The sequence below is a fragment of the Anolis sagrei genome, chromosome 6, assembly GCF_037176765.1.
Source record: "Anolis sagrei isolate rAnoSag1 chromosome 6, rAnoSag1.mat, whole genome shotgun sequence".
In the NCBI taxonomy this organism is placed as follows: domain Eukaryota; kingdom Metazoa; phylum Chordata; class Lepidosauria; order Squamata; family Dactyloidae; genus Anolis; species Anolis sagrei.
Genome location: NC_090026.1, coordinates 31,095,219 through 31,109,572, shown reverse-complemented (window position 1 = coordinate 31,109,572; position 14,354 = coordinate 31,095,219). Strand labels below are relative to the sequence as shown.

The 14,354-nt window shown below is 41.5% G+C and overlaps 1 protein-coding gene across 1 annotated transcript in view; it reads right to left on the bottom strand.

The window, feature by feature from the left end:
* Positions 1–14,354, bottom strand: part of PPP1R9B (protein phosphatase 1 regulatory subunit 9B) — a 166,191-nt gene that overhangs the window by 48,206 nt on the left and 103,631 nt on the right. Inside the window, exons 9-10 of the mRNA XM_067470542.1 lie at positions 13,882–13,978; positions 7,356–7,406 (exon numbers count right to left, since the gene is read on the bottom strand). Of these exons, the coding sequence (XP_067326643.1) occupies positions 7,356–7,406; positions 13,882–13,978 (148 nt within the window). The remainder of the gene's footprint in view (positions 1–7,355; positions 7,407–13,881; positions 13,979–14,354) is intronic.

Below are 14,354 nucleotides of genomic sequence, written 5' to 3'. Positions count from 1 at the left end.
GCTTATTTGATTAATATGTTCTAAGAGTTTCGAGATTCCCCAAGGCAACTCTACATTCAACTTCTTTTGGTTATGCTGGAGGACCTAGAAATTCTCTCCTGCTAGTATGCCTTCAAATATTTCAAAACCTTTCCCTTTCTACATAGTGATATATATATGTGTGTAATGTATATATATGTATATATAGTGCCAGAAGCAACTTGAGAAACTGCAAGTCACTTCTGGGGTGAGAGAATTGGCTGTCTGCAAAGACATTGCCCAGGGGATGCCTTGATGTTTTAATGTTTTACCATCCTTGTCGGAGGCTTCTCGCATGGAAAGCTGGAGCTGACAGAGGGAGCTCATCCACATTATCCCCGGAATCGAGCCTCCAACCTGATTATAAAGAAAAGAGTGGGAGGCAGGGACCTATACATTTATAATTTGGTGCCAAGTTTTATTAAACCCCCCTTGCCCCCATGTGGGATTTTTTCAGCCTGAAGCAGATGAGAGCCACCCATGCTGAACGCTCCAGTCCAGATCGGGGACACAGGCATTTACTTACCTTACAGTTCTTTCAAAAAAAGGTTATCTTTAGCTGCAGGCGACATGTTCAATGTAGCATGTAGTTTGACCCCAATATAACTGGATTTCAGCAGAAAAGCATTCCCCTTAGGAATTGGAATTAATCATATGAACTTGATGAAAGACTATTTGTTGAAACAGATGTGTACCAATATTCTCTAGTTGCATTCAGGGCTGAATATATTCCGTTCTACATGTATGACGTTACATTTATCTTTGCTTGGTTGCTGACAATAAAAGTGTTTTTAATGTAATTGGAACCTTGCATTGCGTTATTGAACTCTATCGAAAGGCTAGCTTCCTCTTAAGGTGCTTTAGTTGGATTCACCCCTTTTCATTTCATGCTTTTGAATCTGCCCAGTAGATACAGGAGTGAGCAAAGTGTGGTCATGTGGTTACATAGAGCTCCCAAGGATGACTTCGTGACACTTGGCTTTCCAGATTCCTAGACCAACTTTGTTTTCTGTCAGGAAAACAGTATGAATTGACGAAAGCTTTCATGGCCGGAATCACTGGGATGTTGTAGGTTTTTCAGGCTGTATGGCCATTTTCTAGAAGACCTCACAACCTCTGAGGATACCTGCCATAGATGCAGGCAAAACGTCAGGAGAGAATGCTTTTAGAACATGGACATACAGCCCGAAAAACCTACAACCCAGTATGAATTAATTCTCCCATTTGGAATGGACAATATCAGGTTGCTGTGAGTTTTCCGGGCTGCATGGCCATGTTCCAAAAGCATTCTCCTGATGTTTTGCCTACCTCTACGGCAGGCATCCTCAGAGGTTGAGGGGTCTGTTGGAAACAAGGCAAGTGGGGTTTATATCTGTAGAATGTCTAGGGTGGGAGTAAGAGCTCTTTGTCTGCTTGAGGTACGTGTGAATTTTGCAATTGGCCACCTTGATTTAATGGCCTGTAAAGGCCTTGCCAGTTTGCTGCCTGGGGGAATCCTTTGTTGGGAGGTGTTAGCTGGACCTGATTAATTCTTGTCTGGAATTCCCCTGCTTTATGAGTCATGATCTTTATTTACTGTTCTGATTTTAGTTTTTTTTTTAAAAAAAAAAAATTGGTAGCCAGATTTTGTTCATTTTCATGGTTTCCTCCTTTCTGTTGAAATTGTCCACATGATTGCGGATTTCAATGGTTTCCCTGTGTAGTCTGATATGATAGTTATTAGAGTGGTCCAACAGACCCCTCAACCTCTGAGGATGCCTGCCACAGATCTGGGCAAAACATCAGGAGAGAATGCTTCTGGAACATGGCCATACAGGTCATAAAACTCAGAAAATTCCGGCCATGAAAGGCCATTTGCATTCTGTTAATTCAAGCAAGAGCCGGAGAATTCAGCAGAATCTTGTCATTCTCAGTAGGCTCAGGCAAATGCAAACTGCTGCAGCCCCTCCTAGCTTGCATATTCTTCCTGATACCTTTTGCCATCTTGACCACCATCTGATATCGCTTGGCCCGACAGGTCTTTGTTTCCATCTGTGAAATGTTGGGAACATATACAGCAGCTATGTTCCTTCTTCATAGCTTGCAGGGCTGACTGTACTTATTAATATGGGGAGAAAAGTGGTACACATACATTTTCCAAAACCAGAAGTCGACTTTTTGCCAAATCTATTTTTACATAGCCAGTCAATGCAGCCATCAGAGGGCTTCAGGAGCAGAAAAAAAGTCCTCTTCGCCTGCCACACTGACCCACTTCTGCTGTGATAATGCCTTTGTTCCAAAAAATATAAAACTAGCACAAAGTAAGGTAAGGTAAAGGTTTCACCTTGATGTTAAGTCTAGTCATGTCCAACTCTGCGGGATGGTGATCATCTCAATTTCTAAGCTGAAGAGCCAGCATTGTCCATTGATGCCTCCAAGGTCATGTGGCTAACATAACTGCATGGAGCTCCATTACCTTCCCGCCGAAGTGGTACCTATTGATCTACTCATATTGGCATGTTTTCGAGCTGCTAGGTCGGAAGAAGCTGGGGCTAACAGTGGGAGTTCACCCTGTTCCCCGGATTCGAACCACTGGCCTTTCAGTCAACAAGTTTAGCAGATCAGTGGTTCAACTCACTGTGCCACTGGAGTCTCCTACAAAGTGGCTTAATGTAAAACTGGGGTGTGAGAGATTTGGAACCTTTCTCCTCAAATTCCATACATAAGGTAAGATGTTATTTTGCATTACTTTACCTTACACACTATGGACCAGTGACAAAGTTGTACACATTAATTCTAGAACAGCAAATCAATTCAAGAAACATCTCTCCTTTCCATTGTTTCATCTAATGGTTGGTGATGACTTGAAGTATCCTTTCAAAATAACAATAATAATAATAATAATAATAATAATAATAACCAGTCCACATCACCATGAAAAGAGGACTTTTATATTTGAATCCTCACCAACCGGTTACATCCTAGCCATCCATCCAAAATTAACATCCCTGCCCTTCTGTAAGGGTTGCCGTGAAGAATATCCCAAACAGCGGCAACAGTGGATATCCATGCAAAGTGCCTTCCGCTCAGGAGAACAGAGCAATGTTGGAAAAACTGAACAGGGTGGAAACAAAGACCTGCAGTTTATCTGATATGATCGGATGATAGGACAATCGGAATACAAAACCAGGAACAATACGTACATACATACATATAGATATATATATATTATATACATACACTTTTATACCTGTGTAAAGGAGATCAAATTAAAAATTTAAGATGATTTCTTTTAAAACACTTTTCGGCAGAACATATCTTCCTTTGCATAAAAAAAAAATATTCTGACCTGGCACACAGTTACTGTTTACAGTACATTGTACGTCTCTGGCACCACGGCTTCGGTGCAAAGCTATTCCATTGGCTATAACCTGGGATGCTATGTGTGGTTGTCTGTGTTAAGGTAATGTGTTTTTTTTAATGGACTTTTTTCTGACCCTTGGGGAAAGGAGATTTCCACAATGTCATCCACTCCTTTCCTGCATCTCTGGCTACTGATAATAGCCAGGAACTTCTGCATTCTGTGGGTATAACAGCACATTAGAAAATGAATACAGCAAACCAAAAACTTACGCCCCAACCTTCTGGATCGCATCATGGATACAGGTGAGACCTTTTGCAAACTCTTCCAACACAAAGAGTTCAGTCATTTGTATCCAAGGCATGTATTTATGGGCATTGATGTGCTTACCTCCTGAAGCGTGAGCTTCTAAGTACTATATATATGTGATGGCGCATACAATCTGACAACTGCAAACAGGTTTTCCAGTTCTAGACCAAACGGTCTTGAGCATTTTAATTCTGGATGACCAGATATGTGGAGCAGAAGCTGCACTCCATTCATAAGCATGCCCTGAAAACAAGTTACCATTTGTTCCATCTTTAGTTGCTCTTGGGAGCATAAAGATAGTTACACAGGTATGACCTGCGGTCTTAGGTTTGCATCCTGTACATCATTGCCATGTATGAAAAATGCTTGACAGCTTTCATTGCCTCTTAATCCAGCGAACCTGGTGAAACGAACAAGGAATGCCAAGTTACAAAATTATGTATGAATCTACCCTTTGAGAATTTATATATCCTTATTTTTGGTCTGAATGTTTTAGGGAAAGGAATGGAAGAATGAGAGAAAGATGGTCCACCTTTTCAAATACAGCAGAGTCTCACTTATCCAACCTTCACACATCCAAAGTTCTGTATCCAATGCAGTCTGCCTCCTGCCCAGATCCACAGCTGTTTCAATACATTGCAATGTTTTGGTGCTAAATTCGTAAATACAGTAATTACATAACGTTTCCGTGTACTGAACGGCTTTTTCTGTCAATTTGTTTTAAAACATGGTATTTTGGTGCTGAATTTGTAAAATCATAACGTAATTTGATGTTTAATAGGCTTTTCCTTAATCCCTCCTTATTATCCAACATTTTAGCTTATCCAACGTTGTGTCGGCCCGTTTATGTTGGATAAGTGAGACTCTACGGTATCTCCCAATCCATTGAGAAGCCCTGAAGCAGGTATCAGAATCACAGCAAGAAATGCTATGATTATGAAGGGATATCATATACCCCAAAAAATAAAGAACAAGAATATAAAGTTAAATTGAGGGAAACAGCCCCTTTCTTACTCAAGTAGAAACTATGGAAGAAGGGGGGAAGCGGTAGGCATTTCCACTCTCGCAACAAATTCCAGTTTACAAATGAAAGCCAAACGTAGGTTCATTCTTGACAGAATACTGCTTTTAAATAATACTAACGCTACTAATAATAATTTACAGGGTTTTCAAACAGCATTATTTTGGCTCCTTTTGAGGGGAAAAAGTGACTTTTCCAGCAATCACTTTACAATATACACATTTGCTTCCATTTTCCCTGGAAGATACGCAACAAGAGCTTTAGGTTCACAGTTAATAGAAGTGCCAAAAATACTGTCAAAATGTCTTACAGGTGATTCAGAAAGGAACTTCCTTCTTGGTGATATGCACCTATTTTACAGAATTCTGAGAAAATATCAAGGATTAGCGATTCCCACCAGCTGCTTAGAAAATTATCTTGCCACCCTTTCATCAAATTCTAGGCTGATTAATGTACAATGATCAAAAAGAAAAGCCTGGTTCAGAAGGCAACCATGTTAAAGAGACAAAGAAACCACACGTGGAGAAAGTAGGAGCCTCCATACAGCCTTCTTGAAAGCTTCATCCTGCCCTTTTCCATGGATAAGCTATTTTGCTCTGTAAACCCTGATTCCAGCATTACACCCTGCACACAGAAGTTGCTGTCAGTCGCAGCACTGTCCATGAAATTGATGCCTTGCGGTCAGCAGATTTCAAACACGATGGAGAGCCATACCATGGAAATGCAGCTTTATGCATGCTCTCTCTCATATTTTTTATGTTTACCGTGGCATAATGTTTTGGCTCAGGCCTGAATAATTGCATTTTCAGGCATATCAATCCTTGGTCCATGATGGTTATGGTAGATGAGGAGCAACATTCCTGGACTATTGCTCTCAGAAGATTGGAAAGAAAGAGGACCCGAAATTGTCTGATATTTTCGAAACTAAGAGCTTTTGTAAATAATTGCCAATATTAAATACTGCTTCAAACTACTGGCTATGAAGGCTATGCCATCAGATTTGCCAGTCACTGCTAAAGTGCCTTTGGGACTGATATTATCTCATACTTTTGAAAAAGGGAAAAAAGAGATGCTGGTCAAGATGTTGGGTGGGCATCCACTTGCAAGGATAATTCTGACAACATGGTGTTGCATCAGAGAGGAACAGTATACCTCTAAATAATGCCAGGTCAAAACATAAAAACTTAAATGTATGTGTGCAGTTTATGAAGCAGAGGTGGGTGTGATGTAAACATGGGATATCCACAGTGGTTCAGTGTTTTGTTCTGGAATGAAAGTGATGACCTAAAATAAGGAACACCAGGCAATAACCCTTACAAGCAATGCCCCAGAGATTGGTTCATCATGCATTTTGATTCTGTTTCTATCTTTTGCAGCCCCTTGGCTTTAGATCCCCACCTCCACATTTGCACCCTCGTGCTGACAGGAGCCAAGCAGACACAGATCAAGTCTTTGGAGAAGGGGTACCTTTGCACATTTCCTTCTATCGAATGCACGACAGCTGGCACAGAACTGCGACACTGGTTTGATCAAGTAGGTCGAGAGATGCCACTGGAGAAAGTGGGTTCCCCACTCAGTTCCATGTTTTCTCAAAGCTCTGGCTTCAACTCCTGGCTACAGTCACCTTGCCATGCTTACTCATGACTCTTAGGTTTAAATATTCAACTCCCGCCCTGTTTGTAAACCTCCTGAGTATTATCCCCAGCCCCCCATTTTTCCAGGACAACATTAATAAAATGCAACGAGGAGGAAAAACGAGGCAGATGTTCTTTTCCTGATGTAAAAAGTCAGCCATTGTGTCTTTTCAGATGCCACCTGGGCTTTCTGGAGGTCATGCCTCTTTTGAGTCCCCAGAGATGGAAGCCAGCAAAATCTCCTACTGGCCCCTCTGTAAAAAATAAAATAAAATCACAGACATATTTCCCACCATCGCACTAAACAGAGAATAACGGGTTCCAAGTTGTCCAACACATGAACATTTTAAAGGCAAGATCATCCAGTTCCAAAGTCCAAAGTCTGTCCATTCCCCACCCACCCCAAAAGATTTAGGAAGCAACATGAATGAGCTGGTCACACTTCTTGCCAGCAGAGTCCTGCTGTGTTCCAGTTTGTCGCCCGCAGACGTGAAGGGCTGAGAAAACCATGTGTAGGAGTGGCAGGCCAAGAGATCTCAGTCCTGATTCATCCTGGCTGGTTCAAGGTTCTCATCAGGCAGATGGGACAGAAGACACATAAGGTTGGACACACGGGACTGGAGCCTCCACTTCCCCACAGTCTGTCCATCCAGTTGACACAAGACGCACACTGGACACAGAAACTGACAACGATTCGCCCCCCTTGGGTTGTGCCTCTGCAGTCACTCTGTATTTCAGCACCCCACCTGACCTTTCACCGCTTTCCTCTCTCCCCCACGTTCAACAGAAGGCAAGGCCATTGGCTACCCTTCCGCCAGTAGTTCTTCTGACTGTACTAGGTCTTATTTCCCAATTGGAGAAATAAGGGAAATCAGGCAGAGGATGGGAGAAGACTCTAGAGTGGGTGAGTGGCAGAAAAATTCTAAATATATCCTTTGCAAATAATAGTAGTAGTTAGAGAAGAAGAATTAATTGCTCTGGTTGGTTTTATATGTTTTTCTGCTCTCTTTCTCTCTGTCTCTCTCTCTTTTTAAGTCGGGTTGGAATTTTTCAAAGTCTGCAGCTTCGCCTCCAGTTCAGAGATCTGAAAAACACATAACAGAAAGGGGTAAGGAGAGTATCTCCGGGTAGAGAAACAGCAGGATCGGGTAGGGAGAGACAGGAGGACTCAGGCAGGAGATGCAGGCGTCTAGGCAAAAGCAAAGCAATTGACAGGCTTGTTTGTTGTTTGTTTTCGCCACAAACAGCAATGGGAAATGATTGGAGGAAGGGGTAGTGGTAAAAAAAAATGGTGAAGAACAAGGGAAGAGACACCTGGCATCCTTGTGTGGATATGAGCCGGGAGACATCGTTAGCACAGCTTCTGAATGGTTTTGGGTTTGCAATCTGTTTCATGTAATTCTTAGTCCCTGCTGAGACAAATGTTTCTAGAAGACTCTGCTTGGCATTCTCCAGAATGTGCAGAATAAATTACACTAATCAAAGTTGGTAAAGTCAAATACAGCTGCCTTCTTTGTCTAATCAGTTCTACTTCCAAGAGACAGACTTTTAATGACTAAGTTATCCAGGGATAATGACAACGGAAAACAACCCCTGATTCTATTGTCAAAAGCTTTCATGGCTGGAATCACTGGGTTGCTGTGAGTTTTCCGGGGTGTATGGCCATGTTCCAGAAGCATTCTCTCCTGACATTTCGCCTGCATCTTATGGCAGAGGTTGTAAGGCCTTGTTGGAGTTTGTGATTGTGTTTCAGGATCAGGGTGCTTTGGATGTGGGGAATGATGTAAATGAGGTTCAAGATGACAGTGATATTGATGCAGAGAATGACAGAGAGACACCTGTTGAAAGTGTAATTTCCCATGAGAATGTTCCTACAGGGCATATGGATGATGGTTTACTCCCTGAATTGCTCCCAGAGTTCCCAGGATTTGGGGAGTTCCCAGGATTTGGAGAGTTCCCAGGATTTGGGGCTTGAAAAGAACTCAGCACCTGCAGAAACTAATGAGCATATAGATAGGTGGGCAGAAATTCGTCAAATCAGACAGGCCGAGCAATGCCTTCAGCGTGCTGCCAGGCTTCAACAGAAAAAGATAAGGACCGCTCAAGGAAAGCGAAACGAGTTTCTGAGTGCTTAAAAGTTCCAAGCATGGAAAATACAGTAAGATGAAGCATTGTTTAGAATCATGCTAAGTTCTTGTCCTTGTCTTAGAGAAGCCTTGATTTGAAGATTCATGCTTAAAGATTTCTTGTTTCCTGGTTTGAGTTTTGTCTCTTGTGATTACCTGCTCATGCCTTGGATCAACATTTTCTGGTTCTTTGGATTTTGTTAGAGAGTTGTGGACTTTGTTTTTGGGCATTGGTGAACTCTACCTTTTTATTTATTTATTTGCTATATTTATATACCGCCCCTCTCAGCCCATAGGCAACTCAGGGCCTTGGACTAATCTGTTCTTGCTTATCTTTTTACCTAACTGGATTTGCCTATTCCTTTAAAGTGTTTTTCTTTACTTTGTTGTTTTTACTTATCTTCAATAAAAGGACTGTTTTCCTATTCAACGCGTGGTGTTTTAAAATCAGAGGGTTATTCCTGTCCTGGAGTGCAACAGGTCTCTTGGAAACGAGGCCAGTGGGGTATATATCTGTGAAATGTCCAGGGTAGGAGAAAGAACACTTGTCTGTTTGAGGCAGATGTGAATGGTGCAACTAACACCTCCCAACAAAGGATTCCCCCAGGCAGTAAGCAGACAGACCTTGAAGCTACAAGGCTATTAAGTGCTAATCAAACTGGCCAATGGCAACCTTTGCACTTGCCTCAATCAGAAAAGAGTTCTTTATCCCACCCTGGACCTTCCACAGATATATAAACCCCACTTGTCTAGTTTCCAACAGACCTCACAAACTCTGAGAGCACCTGCCACAGATACAGGTGAAATGTCAGGAGAGAATGCTTCCAGAACATGGCCATATAGCCTGGAAAACTCACAGCAACTCAACCCCTGATTCTTTTGGATTCCACAAATGTAAAAGGTAAACATGAGGCTGAAAGAGTAGCAGATAAAACTAGGATTTCTAAATTATCTTTTCCTGGAAGTGCTCTTGTAAATAACATCAGGCTGTTAAATCACACGAGGAGGATACAATTAGATGTCTAAAACGTCTTCAAATTAATGGCATCACTTGAGGGAATCACAGAAAAACAGAGGCCAACACCCAAACTGAGTTTACTGGAACAGGCCAAGAGGCAGGCAGGCTTTCTTGTTCCAGTTAGAAATCTCTGAAACAACCTGACATAGATATGATTACTTTAGACATGCCTCTAAATAGTTTCCTAGAGCAAAGCCATCACAAAACAGATAAATCTAACTATTCCAAATTGAGATAGACAGGAATGTAAGCTTGAAGGTCTAGGAATGAAAGGACATTCGCTACTCAGTGCCTCCCTTTTTAACAAATCAACAGAGGCAAGTTTCATGACCAATTGTCACTGTGACTGACTACACTTTTCCGGGCATCTTTTTTGACCTACAAAGCTTTTACTTAGCATTGATCTCTCCATACATCCTATCACAATCTGTAAGATCTCTCTTGAAACTATTAGCTATGTTGTTATTTCATGGCTATGCACAGAAACCATTTTTCTTTGAACCCTGATATTCCGTTCCCTGGAATAGGAGCAATTTTGTGAGCAATTTCCAAACATCCTTCTCTTTGTAGACTGGAGGACAGATATTAATTCTGTGGAAAGGGTTAGGATATTTTCTATCTATTTTTATGACATTTCCGTAAATTTGATGGCTATGTATTTAAATCAATAAATAAACTAATTTACTGTTACAACAGGAGCCCCTGGTGGTGCAGCACATTAAACCGCTGATCTGCTGAACTTGCTGATGGAAAGGTCAGAGGCTTGAATCTGGGGAGCAGTGTGAGCTCCCGCTGTTAGCCACAGCTCCTGCCAATCTGGCAGTTTGAAAACATGCAAATGTAAGTAGATCAATAGGTTCTGCTTCTGTGGGAAGGTAACAGCGCTCCATGCAGTCATGCTGGCCACATGACCTTGGAGGTGTCTATGGTCAATGCCAGCTCTTCAGCTTAGAAATGGACCAACCCCAGAGTCAGACATGACTAGACTTAATGTCAGAGGAAACCTTTACCTTTACCTACTGTTACAACAGGGTTAAAATGTGTAACTATTTGGAAGTTGATAGACTACAGCCCCATCTACACTGCTATGTAATTCAGTTTCATAGTCCAGTTTAACTGGATTATGAAACTGACAATGCAGTTAAACTATATCATGAAACCCCATTGTATGGCAGTATATTTATGACCCCATTCCATTGCGAGTTTCTCCCCCACAAACAATCTGCTCCATCCCTATCCCATCCTGATTTTAGTATTTTTAGTATCTTAGTTTTTATCTTGCACATGCGACCCGCTCATTGTTATGTTATGTTAATTTTACTGTGTATGATTTTGCTTTATCGTCTTTGTACTCATATGTGTATGTATTTTACTGTGTTTTGGTTTTACTTTATTGTAGTATGCTGTTGGGCTTGGCCTCATGTAAGCCGCCCCGAGTCCCCATTGGGGAAATGGTGGAGGGGTATTAAATAAAGATTATTATTATTATTATTATTATTATTATTATTATTATCAGATGGTGTCTACACTAACTTAATGATTTGCCCTATTATTTGGAACTCATAGGACATTCAGTCCCAGAACATTTGGAAATCCAAAAAAATTCATGTTAGAACTTGGGAGATATAGAATTAATAACCCACAGACCAATTCCATTGGAAATAGTTTTTCTAGTATATATTTGTAAAACTGAAAGACTTCACTGTCATTTTCTCCAACTTCTGAATGAAGGAACAGAAAGTAAAGGTTTCCCCTTGACATTAAGTCTACCTGTGTCCGACTCTGGGGGGTAGTGCTCATCTCAATTTCTAAATCAAAGAGTCAGTGTTGTCCGTAGATGCCTCCTAGATCATGTGGCCACCATGACTGCATGGGACGCAGTCGAAGCGGTATCTATTGATCTACTCACATTTGCATGTTTTCTAACTCCTAGGTTGGCAGAACCTGTGGTTCACAGTGGGAGCTCACCTTGCTACCCAGATTCGAACCACCGACCTTTCAGTCAGCAAGTTCAGCAGCTCAGTGGTTTAACCCGCTGTCCGACCAGGGGATTAGTATATACAAGCAATTATAAATAGTATATACAAGCAATTATAAATAGTATATACAAGCAATTACCAGGCCTAAATGGGGCAAGGTGGAAATATTAACCTGGAGCCTGTATGAGACACAGATAAAGGAAAAATCATTGGGGGTGGTGTGATGATGACTAGAAAATGAGAGTGAACACACATGTCTAGAGAAAGCAAATCATAGTTGAAGCTGTCACTCTCTTGGTTGGATCAAAGTGAAAGTACAAGTTCTTTGGATGTCAGGAAACAGTTGAACCATTCAAAGCATTATATTGTTAAGGAGGAAAAAAAAGAGCTTGATTTGTCTTCAAAGACATCACGAGAATGTAGCCTTAAGATGGGTTTTTGTAAAATTGGGAAGTTCAAACATAGGGCCCTTCCACACAGCCATATAACCCAGAATATAAAGGCAGAAAATCCCAAAATATCTACTTTGAACTGGGTTATCTGAGTCCACACTGCCATATAACACCAGTGCTGCGGCATTTGCATTGGCTTCCAACTGATTACCGTGGTCTATATAAGATGCTAGTTCTGACCTTTAAAATTCTTTACGGCCAGGGTCCATCTTAACTTAGGGACCGTCTCTCCTTCTCCCAGCATCGGAGGTCACAACGACCATTCCAACGCAACTTACTTTATATTTTCTATTTCTGCCCCTGCCTTATGGAATTCCTTGCTGTCCTATATGAGAGCCATGCGTGAGTTAGGGCCTTTTACCCTAGCACTTAAGACCTGGTTTTTTACTAGAGCTTTTGATCTATGTCATTATTCAATATCTGTATGTATGTATTTTTTTCCTTTACAATTTTAGCTTGTAAATCGCCTAGAGCATCTTGGATGGAGGGCGATTAATAAGTAATTAAATATGATGATGATATATTCCATTCAAATTAGAAAGTGTGGGATTTTATTCAGCTGTGTGGAAGGGGCCTTAGTTAATTTCCTAAATCTGTTAAGGACAGTGGTTCATGTTTTAGGGTGCTGAGAAAAGACCTCTCCTTACTTAGAGTTTTACAGCCTTAAAAACTCTGGCATAGACACTGAGAACTGGGAAGCCCTGGCCCTTGAGCGCTCCAGCTGGAGGTCAGCTGTGACCAGCAGTGCTGAAGCGGCACGAATGGAGGGCAAAAGAAATGTGCCAAGAGGAAGGCGTGTCAAGTCAACCCCGACTGGGACCACTTTCCACCTGGAAATCAATGACCTCACTGCGGGAGATCATGCAGGTCAAGAATAGGACTCCACAGTCACCTATGTACTCATCACCAGTACACTGAATTTGGAAGACAATCCTACTCGGACAAGGAGAGATTGCCTAAGTACGTAAGTAAGTCTTGCATTGTCAATAATGCCCAGCAGAGGGAACTATAGTAAAAAACCAAGTATGAGAGCATCCTATATGCTCACAGAGAGGGATTTTCTCTTTCTACACTGTTTGGAGATTAGATATTCCCAGCAGAGAAACCCAGGTGCATTCACACAAACACACAAACACAAACATTGAACACAGACAAGCATAACAAATCTGACATGATCCATTGCCTGATGTAGGATCCAGATATCGCAGGAATCCACCATGGCCCAGCCAAAATAGGTAAATACACTTGACAATGAGATCTTTTGGAAGGTCAAACAAAAGCTGGTGCCTAGTACAGAATCTCATGTGTGTGATGTTTGTGATGAAGAGACAAAAATTCAATAAAATGTTCATAAGCCTAGAAAGCACTACTGAAGCCTAAACAGCTTACTATAGGATTTGGTTTGAGGAGATGTGGAATCTACTATACTTCTTACCGACAGGATATGAGGAAGGTATAGCATAGGCTTTAAAAAAAGGCATAAAAATCCACTTTGGCCTGCTGGAGGATTCAACAGCACTCAGTTAAAGGACCAGCAGTATCTAAATGCAGGATCCCTTTTGATATGGCAATGTAGATGGGGTCCTTTTACATGTGAGATGCAATTGAATCTGGGATTCAGAAGGATTCAAGTTTTTTTCCCTCTGCCCTCATACGCAGCAGGATTTACTGCCCAAAAATGGTCCAGTGTTTGACACGAGCTTTTACAAAACCCAGCCATTGATATCTAAAGTTCTGAAAGGTTGATGTGTCCCTCCCTTCCTCCATTTCTTGTCCTCTGACAAGTGTGAGACAACTAGATGCTTCCAAGAGCACAGTTTCCATATGTGTCCCTGAGCTGAACCATGGCCTCCCCAGTAAGAACAGGCCCTTTCTTTTTCCTTCTTTCATTTTCTCATTCTTTCTTTCATTCTTTCTTTCCTGCCTTCCTTCCTTCCTTATTTGGGGCTCAAGGCAAGCCCCCAGCGCTGTCCTTGATGCCCACCTTCTCTTGCAATTTGTCAACTTCTTCTTTGTGGGCCATCTCAGACTCCTCTTGGATGCGACGCTGAGCCGTCTCCTTCTTGAGGAACTCAATCTCCCTGAAAGAATAAGGAAGAGCAAAAAGGAAGAATTAGAGTAAGAAGTATAGAAGTCAGTCATTGAGTAGAAATGAAGAAAGATGAGGCAGAATTTACATTTTTGGATCACATTTTTGGATCCCCAAACTAAGGCCCGGATACGGCTCACCAAGGTCATTTACCTGGCCCTCACTCAGGGTCAACCTAAGTTTGAAATGACTTGAAAGTACACAACAACAACAACAACCATCCTATCTCATCAGCCAAAAGCAGGCCCACACTTCCCATTGAAATATTAATAAGTTTATGTTTGTTAAAATTGATCTTCATTTTAATTATTGTATTGTTTTAAGTGTTTTTTGCACTACCAATAAGATATGTGCATTGTGCATAGGAA